Source organism: Asterias amurensis, chromosome 1 (assembly GCF_032118995.1).
Source record: "Asterias amurensis chromosome 1, ASM3211899v1".
Lineage (NCBI taxonomy): Eukaryota > Metazoa > Echinodermata > Asteroidea > Forcipulatida > Asteriidae > Asterias > Asterias amurensis.
Genome location: NC_092648.1, coordinates 35,373,373 through 35,387,836, shown reverse-complemented (window position 1 = coordinate 35,387,836; position 14,464 = coordinate 35,373,373). Strand labels below are relative to the sequence as shown.

The 14,464-nt window shown below is 37.9% G+C and overlaps 1 protein-coding gene across 3 annotated transcripts in view; it reads left to right on the top strand.

Annotated features, from left to right (window-relative positions):
* LOC139938236 (E3 ubiquitin-protein ligase UBR2-like) overlaps positions 1-14,464 on the top strand; it is a 51,431-nt gene that overhangs the window by 22,129 nt on the left and 14,838 nt on the right. For 2 of the 3 annotated variants that reach the window (XM_071933662.1, XM_071933647.1), the window contains exons 21-34: positions 192-299; positions 1,011-1,205; positions 2,450-2,502; positions 3,823-3,928; positions 4,830-4,878; positions 6,050-6,204; positions 7,345-7,435; positions 8,367-8,455; positions 9,157-9,419; positions 10,364-10,540; positions 11,104-11,150; positions 11,787-11,880; positions 12,468-12,638; positions 13,380-13,591. In XM_071933662.1, the coding sequence (XP_071789763.1) occupies positions 192-299; positions 1,011-1,205; positions 2,450-2,502; positions 3,823-3,928; positions 4,830-4,878; positions 6,050-6,204; positions 7,345-7,435; positions 8,367-8,455; positions 9,157-9,419; positions 10,364-10,540; positions 11,104-11,150; positions 11,787-11,880; positions 12,468-12,638; positions 13,380-13,591 (1,810 nt within the window). The remainder of the gene's footprint in view (positions 1-191; positions 300-1,010; positions 1,206-2,449; positions 2,503-3,822; positions 3,929-4,829; positions 4,879-6,049; positions 6,205-7,344; positions 7,436-8,366; positions 8,456-9,156; positions 9,420-10,363; positions 10,541-11,103; positions 11,151-11,786; positions 11,881-12,467; positions 12,639-13,379; positions 13,592-14,464) is intronic. The other variant, XM_071933654.1, reaches the window with a different exon arrangement.

Here is a 14,464-nt window from a genome sequence, read left to right as displayed (position 1 = left end):
AGCAGTTTGACTTCAGTGCAAAGCGTTTATCGTTGAGTGTTGCCTTTCTGGTTTATATTATCATTTCATAGCCAGGTGATTATTTCATGTTTTGACTCCATGGGAATATTAAAGTGGGCAAAATCCATGCATAGGTATATACATGATGTTTGATTTGGGTTGACTGCTCTTTTATGTTTTGATTCACACAGTCTTGCGCCTGTATGATGGACACAAATGAATTCTTGATCCGAGCCCTCGATCGTTTCAAGCTCGTTCGGTTCTTAACAACTGAATTTGAGACTAGCTCCACCCCTGAGGTAAGTTTGTTTTGTCGCTGCTTGTGCTCAATTGTGCTTTAAAGACACATTCAGATTTATCTTAAGATGTATTGTCAATGTTACCATGGTGATTTGTATTGTGACATCACACTTTGCTTAGTGATGCATATAGAAACCCATCATCAGCTTAATCTTAGCTTTTTGTGTATTTGTGACCTGGCAGACTGTGTTGCCAATAAATTTGCAACTTGTTAAGTCTTCAAACAGAGTCGGGCGCACATTTGCAATCCTTTTTAGCTTTTTGTGGGGTTTTTTGTTCAAAAAAAAAAGAAGTTATTTGGATTGAGAAAACAGGCATAAAACTTGTTAGAATTGATATTCATTTATGAGAATATATATCTAATTTTCTTAATTTTGTTGTACGGTTCCTAACTAGCATTTTAATATTGCCATTTTTCTCTTGTTTATAATGTTGATGTTATGTGAAGTAGCTTTTTATGCTGTCAAAAGACCTCTTAAACTGGCAAACTCCCCCTGGATGGACACAATAATGTTTTATCTATCTATCTAATGTACAAACATAAAATCAGTGAGACTTCTTTTTTGAGAAAATAAAATTAGCTGTTGCAAACAACTTAGAAGGCTTAAGAGGGAAAGACTCTGCTAGGTTCGAAACGTCAAGCCATTAACTATTTTTGCTTTTAGACTTATTTGTTGGAGAATTCAGACTGATGTTTTTGTTTTGAATAGGACATTCAGCTAAGAGCGCAGGGTCTGACCATCATGGAGGAGTTTCTACATCTCATGATAGTCCTAGTCAGTGAACGCTACGTCCCTGGCGTTGGGCAAGTCACTAATACTGACCGCGTACGCAGAGAGGTCTTGCACCAACTCTACATCAACCCGTTATCACACAGTGAGATTGTCAAGGCTCTGCCTAAAGATGTAAGTTGCAGATTCTTTTCGTGAGGAGTTTTTTAAGAGTATAAAGAGTGTATGTACTTTTTGTAGGACAAAAAACACAATGTCCACAGATTTACACTAAACTTACACAGTTTGAAGATAATGATAGTAGAAAGCTTCCCTGAAAATATTACGTGCTGAGATGCTGTAGTTTTTGGGAAATGAGTAAAAAAATGTCATGAAAATAATTTTTTGAGACCAAAATTATTTTAAGCATTTACAATGTATTTTCATGACATTGTTTTACTAATATCTCAAAAACTACAGCACCTCAGTAAGAAATATTTTCAGGGAAGCTTTCCACTATCTTTATCTTCAAACCCTGTAAGTTTAATGTAAATCTATGGACATTTTGAAAAATTACCCAAATCCTTTAAGTGCCATAGTTCCAATGCGAACGTAACGTAAAGGTATGGTTTCAAATCTCCCTGGTATCCTGCTAGTAAATGTGTCGTCAATCCACTGCAAGCCACACAAACTGGTTCCACTGGTTACCTGAAACCCATAGGAGTTACATGGACTTTTGTCTTTGATGTTTTATGCAAGAAAGGCTTGGCTTTTACATATAATCTTCAATGACATTGGTTCTCAGAATTGAAAGTTTATAAAGGCATTTGAATGATGAACAGGTGACTGGTTAAAGGAACACGTTGCCTTGGATCGGACGAGTTGGTCAAAACAAAAGCGTTTTTAACCGTTTTTTATATAATGCATTTGGTTGAAAAGATGTTTTAAAAGTAGCATACAATGATCCACACAAGTTTTCCTCAAAATTGCGTGGTTTTCCTTCTACTGTGCGAACTATCACCGTCGGCCATTTATGGGAGTCAAAATTTTGACCCCCATAAATGGCCGACGTGTTAGTCGACGAGGTAAAAGGAAAACCACGCAATTTCGAGGCATGTTTGTGTGGATCATTGTATTCTACTTTTACAACATCTTTCTACCCATATGCATTTTATAAAAAACGGTTACAAACGTTTTTCAAAGACCAACTCGACCGATCCCAGGCAAAGTGTTCCTTTAAGGAAAAGTTTGCGGTAACACCACATAATGAGGTGACTAGTTGTTGTCAAATTAATCACAACCATGTGCCAACATTTGAATTGGGGAAAACTTTGGGCATGCAGCAGAAACGCATGAGTTTGACGCAAGACTTACCGTCGGGATATTCTCTAATTATACCATGTGGTTATTTGTTTTTCTTTGTTTTTCTTTATTCCCAGCATTGCCATGAAACTGGTGTGGAAGAGGTCATAAATTCAGTTGCCAATTTCAAGTAAGTATTTCCATCTAATGAGTTTGATAAGATGGGTGCCGGAGGCCGGGATTGACTACTTTTCCAAGACACTTGCATACTTGACATAGTGTTCATGTACTTTTGTTTGTGTCTTCATGTTTCTTGGCGTATCGTAATGGAGCAGTAAAGCACCCTGGACGCAAGCTCTGGTGTTTCTGATTAGCATGCTGCTTTTGGTTCGATTTGCTGTCTTGACAGTTAATTGTGGATTTCGGCGCTATATAATTCTCAAATTTTCTGTTTCTTGTTATTAATTCTGAATATCTCATGAAAATGTAGATTATTTTTATGAATCTACACTTTGCTACGAATCTACACTTAAGTGTAGATTCAAAACATAATCTACAGTTGAGTGTAGATTCATTGCAAACTTTAGTAAATAGTTCAACTTGAAAATTACTTTCTTTCCAAGCTGAGAGATGTAGCAAGAAGTGCAACAAAACATAGCTGGCAATACTTTTATTTATTTTTAATATTTTTCAATTTAAAAAAAAATTCCAGTTAAGAAAAATTACTGTAGCAACGACGTTGTTGCTGTCGTTGTACTCGATAATGTTGCAAGCATTAAAGTATGCCTATTTATTTTGTGAAATAGTTATAAAATGTGACCAACCGTCGTTTGACAACATATACAAAATTAGATAGACTAACTAGTTGCTACTATTGAGACATCCAATTCATTTAAACTGTTACATAACCAATGGGGGAAACAGTTTAAGTCAGAGAATAGATTCTAAAGTGTAGATTCGTGAATACAATGTACTCTCCTTCGGCTCGTACATTCTATTCACGAATCTACACTTTCTCGTCCATTCTCCTAAACATAATCTACGATACATACAAAATGTAAAGTAATTATTTAGATCATCACTTGCTCTCTTACTTTTAGACCTTAAAGGCAGTGGACACTATTGGTAATTACTCAAAATAATTATTGCCATAAAACCTTACTTGGTTACGAGTAATGGGGAGAGGTTGATGGTACAAAACATTGTGAGAAACGGCTCCCTCTGAAGTGCCATAATTTTCCACGAATTTGGTTTCAAGACCTCAAGTTTAGAATTTGATGTCTCTAAATCAAGCATCTGAAAGCACACAACTTCGTGTGACAAGGGTGTTTTTTCGTTCATTATTGTCTTGCAACTCTGGCGACCAATTGAGCTAACATTTTCACAGGTTTATTTTTTATGCATATGTTGAGATACACCAAGTGAAAAGACTGGTCTTTGACAATTACCAATAGTCTTTAGTTTTAGAGTATGACTTTGAGGAATAATTTTAACTTATTCGATCTTAAAGGAAACCGGTTGGAACGAATGGAAAAGGATTGTACGAGATCAAACCAGAGTGTGTGCGTGAATATTCACCATTCTTCTATCACTACTCTAGAGTTGACCAATCAAAGGTGAGTTTTTCCTTCTGATTTAGGTTAGACATCATTTTAGTTCTTTGGGCCTGATACGTTTTCCAATGATTTCAATTAAATTGTTTGCCAATATTCTCATCTTTTTATAGAATTTGAGCTACGTACTTGTCATTGAGCAAATTAAGTGATTTAATGACCACTGGTCATTGAGTGAATGTTGTAGTCTAATGGCCACTCTTTAGTTAGTTGTTCTAATGCCATGGAATTGATACTTCTTGATTTCTATTTATTAAGTTTGTTTACTAACTGTTTGAATGTTTTTAAGAATTTTTTACTCCCGTTGTTGTAATTCCGTATTTTCTTATTTTTTAGATTTACTATTTTTCCATGTTCAGTGCCCTAGAGCATGTTTACATGATTAGGGCGCTATACAAGTTTTGGTATTATTATTATTAGTGGCTACAGGTCGCTGAACGCAGTTTATTCTCGATTGGCCACTCGTCACTGGATGAGTGTAGTGCTCTAGTGGCCGTTTGTGACTGAACCAACTTGGTGGTCTAGCAGTAAATATTATCTGCTTTAAATGAGTGTTGTGAGGTCCAATCTCATCACTTATTAGGTTTCAGTGTATGGTAAAACCAAATCTTATTGCTTATTATTATTATTGTTATTATTTTACATTTTAATATTTTATATGTTGCTGTACAATAGGATTGTAAAAAAAAATTTAATGTATTTTTATATACTTGACGAATAAACCATTCAATTCAATTCAATTCAATTCAATTATTTACTCAGCCATTTCAACAATACATGACAATACAAAAATACTTCCAGATGGGCTAGGAGAAACAAAAGCAAAATAATTACTGTGGTTGTTTACCCTATAGATCTTGATTACAAAGGTTTTTAATGTTTGATCTTTTTTGTTTTGTTTTAGTCTGAAGAACAACAACGCAAGAGGATGAAGCTGGACAAAGATGAATTAGGTGATTAAAAAAACCGTTGCTATTGTTTGTTCTTTCAACATAATCAGACATACTCGGCTTTGAGCTTGCAACATTTTTGTACCTTTAAAATTCTGATTGAGGCGAAATCCAAAGTTGTCTCTTGTGTTTTTACAAGAATTCGCTTGCTGTACATGTACTATTTATCTGACTGCCATGCAGTAGATTTGGAATTGGGGGGCCGATTGTTTCAAATAAGAATTTGTCATGCTGTTTATCTGCTGCCATGCAGTAGACTGGGAATCAGGGGGGCCGATTGTTTCAAATAAGAACTTGTCATGCTGTTTATCTGCTGCCATGCAGTAGACTGGGTGGTCAGGTTGGCGAAGTGGTTATCTTTCCTGACCTTCCACCTCTAGGACCCCTGTTCGAATCATGTCAGGTGCTATGTGGATTGGAATTTTTGTTCTCCCTATCTGACTGTGAGGGTTTTCTCCTGGAATAAAATTCTGGGATTTTCCTCCCACATCTAAAACTGAAATTTAACTCCTTGTGTTTTTTCTCTCAATTGGGTTCTTAGCTAGTATAGTGATTAAGATCGCTTGTCTAATAAAATGAAATTAAATAAAACGCTGACGGGGGAGACTACCAATTTCAAATAAGAACTGGTCCTACTGTTTATTTACTTCTGTGGAGTCGGTTCAGAAAACAGTGAGCCTACTTATGGATAGAGGAGTAGATAAGGAAAACTAGGGAAGTTTTCATATTTCAAAGACCAGTCTTCTCACTTAGTGTATCTCAACATATGCATAAAATAACAAACCTGTGAAAATTTGAACTCAATCGGTCTTCAAAGTTATGAGATAATAATGAAATAGAAAAAAACCTTGTCACACGAAGTTGTGTGCTTTCAGATGCTTGATTTCGAGACCTCAAATTCTAAATCTGAGGTCTCGGAATCAAAATCGTGGAAATTGACTTCTTTCTCGAAAACTACGTCACTTCAGAGGGAGCCGTTCCTCACAATGTTTTATAGCATCAACCTCTCCCCATTACAAGTTATTTAACTGCTGCAGAGTGAGTTATTAATGGTCTTAAATACCTACCAGATACAACATTAATAATAATATAGACTTGGTAGAGAGTTCCATATATGTTGATACTCCACCATTCAAGGACTCAAGTCACATAATATTTAAATTTCTCTTTTCAGAAGTTTGTCCACCTCTACCACCCCTTCCAAGCCTCAATTTCAAGAACCTGGCCCACCTTCTAGACAGTGATGTGTTTATTCACGTCGTCCGTACGGTCATCAGAAGAACTGCATCACACATACGCCAAATCTTTTCTGAACACTCTATCCATCGGGTACGTACCAACATGTTTGTATGGTTTGTTACGCATCATTAAAGGCAGTGGACACTATTGGTAATTACTCAAAATAATTATCATCATAAAACCTTTCTTGGTAACGAGTAATGGGGAGAGGTTGATAGTATAAAACATTGTGAGAAACAGCTCCCTCTGAAGTGATGTAGTTTTTGAGAAAGATGTAATTTTCCATGAATTTGATTTCGAGACCTCAAGTTTCGAAATTGAGGTCTCGAAATCAAGCATCAGAAAGCACACAACTTCGTGTGACAAGGGTGTTTTTTCTTTCATTATTTGCTCGCGAATTCGACGACCGATTGAGCTCAAATTTCCTCAGGTTTGTTATTTTATGCATATGTTCAAATACACCAACTGTGAAGATTAGTCTTTGACAATTACCAATAGTGTCCACTGTCTTTAAACCAAGGACTTAGTCTCTGATATGATTGCTACATGTGGTTCAAACAACCCAATGTTACCTATGCAAATCATATCCGCCTCAATATGTCATTAGAAACGCGAATGCATTGTTCATTTCGTCATCTGTTGCAAACTGCTAAAAGGACCTATGGTATAAATGCAAACAAGTAGTTTATGGCCTAAGTGACGTTTCGACCCTAGCAGCGTCTTTCTTTATATTATAAGTTCGGACACACAGTCCAACAATGTCTTGTTTTTGGGGTGTTTTTTTTTCAAAACTGTGTCCCCTCAGTGTTGTTATTTTCAACTACATACCTTTGATGGTCAAAAACTTGTTTCATGAAAAGTGCAGTTAATTTAAAAAAAAAAAGTAAACCAAAATCAGAAAATAATTTTGTTGTGAATAATTATCTGAATGGGCGTTGTACTTAATTGGGCAGATTGTTCTTGATTTCATGTGTATTTTTTAACTATTTGTAGGATTCTTAAACTTAGTTTATTCTTTGATTGTTCCTGATTAGGCATTGAACTGAATTGGGCAAACTGTTGATTTCAACTGTAGTTTTGCCATATTTGTAGGATTGTAAAACAAAGTAGATTCTTTTTGAGAGATTCTTTGATTATTCCTGAATGGGCATTGTCCTGAATTGGGCAGACTGTTATCGATTTCAAGTGTAGTTTTGATCCATAGTGTATTCTTTGATTGTTCCCGATCAGGCATTGTACTTAATTGGGCTGGCACTTCTGGAGGAGAAGAGACACACAAGCATGGGGGAAGACTTTCACTTCATTGATAAAGCTGCAAAAGGTTCGTGAAACATGAAAGCTGCGGCCATCCAAAAGTTTACTTCATTCACGTTGTGGTTACTTAGTTGTGGTGTACAGCCCACTGTTGGGATAGGATTATTCTATTTTTGGGAAGTGAATTTGCATGTAACACATGGGAAATTTGAATCCCAAAATATTAAATCTGTAACCATAAACTTTATCGACCAAGTACCAAACGGTGATTAACCACAAACAAATATGTGCTTAGCAGACTAAGGTAACCATCCAAAACATCATGTCACATGTACCATCATGACCATAGACTGGTACCCTGCCATGGTTGCGAAGCTGAGCATTGTTTTAAGCAATGTTTTCTGCCGAAGCAGCTATGTGAGAGTGTGCCCAGTGTAGGAGGTCTGCGGTTGTGATCAAAGATACGGAATTCGGGCTGAAATCTGCAGTGTGCATCAGACGCCATTTCAGTAAGCAACTCTTTTGAAGATCAGTGCAGACATTGACCATTGCTATCAATGATACATACATAACAAATCATTTGCTTGCTGGAACAAACATTTGCACTCTGTTTTCATGAAGTATGGAAATAAATAGCAGTTTGAATGGAATGGCACCTGTAAGTTTTTTACATTCTAACATTAGATAGAGCTCAAGTTCCCCATCTTGTGCGTTTAGTAGTCTGTAATCTTTTTTCGTGGTGGACTTGAAGGTAACAAAAGTTATAGACCCTTGTACATGTATAACGTGAAACGCTACAGGAATGTTGAGGTCACCCGCACGTTGTTACACACAAAGAACAAATATTGTCCAATGATTTGCCTCCTTTGACCCCAGTAAGGGTGTTTTGACCCAAGTGAGGGGCGCTTTTTGAGCGTGTGGTGACGCATGCAGGCGGTCTATTGGTAAGTAACCAATAAAAGTCTTTGACGGATACAATTTTGTGTTTTATTATTCAGGTGATCCAAGTCTCTTGTCAATGCTTCAGAGTCTAACAGGGAACAGTACAGCTGAACCTCATAAAGAACTTCTAGCCTGGGTCTTAAAGGTATGTTATTTCTATCCATAAATCAGGCATCCAAGAGATCAGCTGATCAGCTGATATCCTTTATTCTGGTTTCTCAGCTTTGTCTTAAGTAAATGGAAACTACGTAGAGTGTCTAGCTGTGCCCGACACTCTTCCTCTTTTTATTGATAGCAAACTGCAGTTGCATGCCTGATAAATAAGATGTATATTATGAGATTTGAGGCATTGCATGGTGAGGTATAAATATATAGTTGGTTTGGGGTAACACCGTGTGTGTCTACTTGCCAGGTAGAGTTTGTTCTTTAGAGATCTTGCTAAATATATTCTACTACTGCGGAATAGATTTCTGGGTTTCAGGAGACTTCTCAGTTCTCAAAAGAACTGTCCTACTTTTTAACTACTACCTGGGCGGAAGGTAGACAATAGGCTTGAACTACTACTTTAGCTTTGTTATTAACTTCACTCACGAGAGTTGGTCTCAACTTTATGACTAGCTTGCTCTAGTTATCATCAGAAGATGAACCAGTTGCAGGCAATCTCCAAGAAGAAAAGCTACTTACACATACATTTGAATGTTCACCAATTTTTCTTCTGAATCACAAGATATTGGTTGAATATTTACCCAAGTGCTACCACAGTTGCATGTAGCATGGAATGTTGCTTTGTGTGATAAGGCCCATATATAGGTTCATATTCATTACGGCCTCGGTTTCCATTTGCAGATTATCGCTGAACTACAACTCTCCAAAGGGAAGATGAACGCCCCTCCTCCATCCTCATCCAAAGAAGGATCCAAGGAAGATAAAGAGAAACAGGAGGCAGATCGTAAGAAGAAAGCTGATATAGCCCAGAAACGCCGATCTCATCTGATGGATCAAATGAAAGCAATGCAGAAGAGCTTCATCAGACAGAATCCAGAGTTCTTTGAGGAGACGTCAATCAGTGCCAGGGAGGAAAGACTTGCATCTTCAAGTATCGATTCAGTGTAAGACCGTGTTGCAATAATAATAATAATCAAAATTAAAAGACATTTGTAAAGTGCCTTATGCGAAAGCCTCTAAGCGCATAAAGAGAACAATGAAAAGTACAATGAGTGAAAGATAGATTACAAGTAAGCAGATTTTTAGCTTCAAGCAAATGAGTTTTTAAAGGCAGTGGACACTATTGGTAATTACTCAAAATAATTATTAGCATAAAACCTTTATCGGTGATGAGTAATGAGGACAGGTTGATGGTATAAAACATTGTTAGAAACGGCTTCCCCTGAAGTGCCATAGTTTTCAGAAAGAAGTAATTTTCCACAAATTTGATTTCGAGACCTCAGATTTAGAACTTGAGGTCTCGAAATCAACCATCTAAACGCACACAACTTCGTGTGACAAGGGCATTTTTTTCTTTCATTATTATCTCGCAACTTCGATGACCGATTGAGCTCAAATTTTCACAGGTTAGTTATTTTATGCATATGTTGAGATACACCAACTGTGAAGGCTAGTCTTCGACATGTACCAATAGTGTCCACTGCCTTTAACAAAGACTTAAAACTGTAAATAAATAGCCTGGCGAATATGCACAGAAAGACTATTCCAAAGAAATGGAGCAGCGTAAGAGAATGATCTTTGACCATAAAAAAAGGATTAAGCTCTTTTAGTTGTGGTGAGTAATGACAGTTGAGATGTTTGTAAAGTCCAAGTAGAGAAATAATGGTGAATAATTTATGATAATGATAGAAAATACAAAACAGGTTGACCAGTTCGTGGTACATCCAAATGAATTTAACATTGTTCTTTTGAGGTAATTATTTTTAATCCAATCATAAAGCATAATTTCCTGAAAAAACAGGGACTAGACATGATTAGATGTAGCCGGATAAATAAAACTTGGAACACGAAACTGATTTTATTTCTTTTCTATTATTTGCCCTTTCAGTGACATGGTCTCAATGGCAGCAGCTGAGATGCGACCATATTCGTATGTAGCACTCGGTCCGATGCAGACTCTAGCTGTACAAGAAGATGTACCCAAAGTAACATGTATATTGTGTATGGAGGAGTCCGATATCAGACTAGATGGAGAGTCCCTCGTCCTTCCAATGTTTGTACAGAGGTAAGTAAATAGAAGGATCGTATTTTGAATAACTTGTGGAATAATTGTAGCTGCTTCTTATATTGCGCATTTTACAAAAGCTTATCAATGCGCTTTACATTAGTGCCCTGGGCCCAATTTAGCGGTAAGCAAATTTTCGTGCTTACTGTAGCAGAAAAGTTGCAAGTGTAATTCACAGGTTAGCAGGAAAATTAGGCGGCTATATCTAGCGATCACCATGGAATTGCACTGTAACGTCATTTATTTTTGTGCAGTAAATACCGGAAGTTTAGCACGCCTTTTCGAGTGCTTACGGTTAGCAGTGCTATGAAATGGAAATAGTGTAGTAAGCACAAATCGCCGCTAAGCAGCTCTATGTAATTGGGCCAAATAACATCCCTGTAATCTTTCACTTTGCATTTGCATTCGCAGGAAGTATGAACCGGGCTTTACACTATCTTCTCTTTGGGATGAGTGAAACCATGTTGTATTGCAAATGATTGCAGGTAGGCTTGTCAGGGTTATTTTTCAGCCTTGCCATAGTTATCAACTCTAAGAACTCATTTCCTTCTATCTGTTTACAGGTCAACAGTTTTATCAAAAGCCAGAGATAAGGACTTTGGGGATCCTGGTAAGTCAGAATTACTATTTCTTTGAAGACTGTGTTGTAGAATAAATGACAAACTTAGTTCATGTGAGATCATTTTTAAGTGTCACTCGACCTTAGAAGAACTTTCATCTTGACAGAAGAATGACAGAATGTGAGATGTATACAGTTTGTGGTAACACACCATGTGTGTATATATCTTCTTTGGTGTGTCGTGTTGGGGTCTGAGAATGTGAGTTGCTATTTATTCTACTATTGCAGAATATAAAACAGCAACAGAACACAGTATTGAGATACACTTTTATCAAATGGCATATACTTCTGTTGTTGTTCAGTGTTCCTTTTTCCGCATGTGGTTCACTATTTAACTCTGTATTTTATTAGGCCCACTATTTTTCTGTGGTAAGGTTTAAAACATTTTTGACGTTGTACCTTTTTACTGGTGACTGTATTTTTATGTGAGCAATAAGGCCAAAGGAATTTTCCTTGCAGGGACAATAAAGTTTTATTGTATTGTGTTGTATTGTATTGTATACTTAGAGGAAGTGTACATATACATGTATACTAGTTTTATAGCGTAGATAAATGCACCGGAGGATTTTTGCGAGTAAAATAGGATCAAAAACTGAAATCCACATTTGTTATTGATGTTCTCTGCAGATGAAATAGAGCCATTGTTTGTGGATGCCCACCTGAGCTGGGGCGTACACACTGGAACCTGTGGACACATCATGCATGCAGACTGCTGGAGAGGGTAAGAGTGCAGTTGACCTTTGGTGACCTTATGACCTCTGATGACCTTATGTCCCCTGACCTACAGTCCCATTAGTGTGTAATTGCTACAGTCACCGCACTGGGTCGACAACCAAAAATTATAGAATGCCTAAGGCACAAACTCGAGTTGATATATCAAGTGTGCTCTGGAGGCCATTTTAACAGCAACTCTTTTGGTGCAACAATAGATTAGGGCAATATTGCTTGCTGAAATGGCGCCCATGCGTTGTTTCCTATGTTGTGGCGCCGGTGGTCTATAATCTTCAACGAAAACAAAACTTGCATACTAAGGTAAGCCCTATTTCGATGAGAGACTTTTGGGGACCACTAGGTGTCAGCAAACCTTGGTGTTTAGTTTCATTATTATATGTAAAGTGTGCATGCTCCGACCTACGTAAACAGTCAAATTTGTTCTGGTGTTCCAAAATTGATAGTAATGTTGGACAAGTCATCAACATGTCTTTGTGTCTTTGCAGCCGCCTTATGCTTAAAACCCTTATTTAAGAATTAGGTGCAAACTTCCAAGTGGTTTCACCAAATAATTTATAATCTGATATCTTCTTGCAGGTATTTTGAGTCCTTAGTCACCAAGGAAAAGCGGCGAACGTTTCGTTTCAATAACAACCTGAGCTATGACCTGAGTCGTCAGCAGTATCTCTGTCCACTCTGCAAGACGATAAGCAATACAGTCATCCCTCTCATCCCATCCCTACAAGGCCTGATTCCGGAAGAAGAGAGGTGAGGTAGAGTTAGTCTAGTATCATTAGTATAGAATGATCTGACTTTCCACCCTAGTAGAGTCCCTTAACTTTTTTATTTTTATTTAACTAGCCAGCAGGATGCCTTGGTCACACCAAGCGAGTTCTCGTTCTAAGAATATCGTAAAACTGGTTTGGTGTAGCTGGAATGTATAGCTTTGGCCGGAAATGTCTATAATGTGACCCTAGCTGCTTAAATTTTTGTCATGAGTTGGGTCTGTGTGTTATCGTACTCGCCACCAGCTTTTTCACTAGTTTAAAGTATAAAAAAACTTTACAAGAAAATAGTTAAATAAATAAAGCGGTCTATTTCATTCACTTACCCAAATAGCCACTACTTATGCATATTTCATAGCCGACAGGCTAATTCGCTAGAAAAATTGACAATCAGAGGGCGCCCTCTCGAGCGGTTTGGAACACAAATAAAAGTTAATAAAGAGATTTGAAATTTGCTGTGTTAACCTGCCTCTGAGCCGTGGTTAGGGGTCCAAACTATTGAAAAGTGTGCTTGCCTGCATTTTTCTTTGGAACACTGGACATGCGTAGTGACCCATTGGACTTAGAACATGCGTTAGCTGGGTGACAGGGCATATTAAAGTGGACTATTAGCCAAGCTGGACTCATTGCACGCATACAAAAGTTCACAACTTTCATTGGTTTGTTTGAGGTCAATCTTCTGTTCTGGTTGTTGATAATTTTGTCATTTCTTGTTCTCTCCCAGAGTGATGACCATCACCTCCTTCCCAGAGTGGCTCAACATCGTCAAGGGAATAGTACGCTCCGGTCCCATTCCAATACAGCAGTCTAGCCCAGAGGCAGTGGATCTGTCTACGACATCAGCAGAGGGGTCCAGCGTAGACATGGAAGAACCATGTGCAGGTTTATTACCACCAGTAGGTATCACTGGCAAATGGACTGACCCTAAACAGAGTGGTAAGTACAAAGGTTACGACCACATGGGGTGTCGTGGCCGAGCGGATAAATGCACCAAATTCAAGCTCTGGTGTTTCTGTTCAGCAGAGTGTGGGGTTGTGACACGTGTGTCCTTGAGCAAGACACTTAAACCATAAGCTTCTCTCCACCCAGGGGTAAATGGGTACCTGTGAGGGCAGAGATGGTTGATATAAAAGGTTAGCGCACAGCACAGTAACTCGAAGCACCGACTGTGTACTCCCCAGGGAGCTGAGATGGTTTAAGGCATGATTTAAGGCCCAGGGACCAGGGGTAATAATGTTGAAGCGCCGTAAGTGCTATAAGAAGCCACTATTATTGTTATTATTGTTACCAAGGAAAGCATTGCGTGATTGTGAAGAGATTGCAACCAACATTATAACTCTGAGCCCTTGAATCACAGTGACTGACTCTAACATTTAAATCACGATCGTCAATCATGATCGTCTCAAAACACAGAATTGTGGCTGATGGGTACATTCGTTAATAATAATAATAATGGAGTCTTATATAGCGCCGGTATCCGTCACAAAAAAGGCGCTCATGGTGCTCACTCATGATACAAAAGAAGAAAGAAAAAAAAACAGTTCAAAAGAAAGGAACAGAAAAATTATGATGTGAAGGTGGTGATTGTTGACCCATTTCACCTGACGTCATCAACAGAAAAATCTTGAATGCGCCATACTGGTGGGCAATTTCACTGTGCGTTTTTATATTAACTCTATGTTGCGCGTTATGCAGCGAAAGTGTGCATTTTAGGCGACGCGGCGTTAATACACGTAAACCTAACTGCCCACCAACATGGTGAGCGTGGCATTGGTCGCCGCGTGTGATACGCGTGCAAGGGGTCAATAT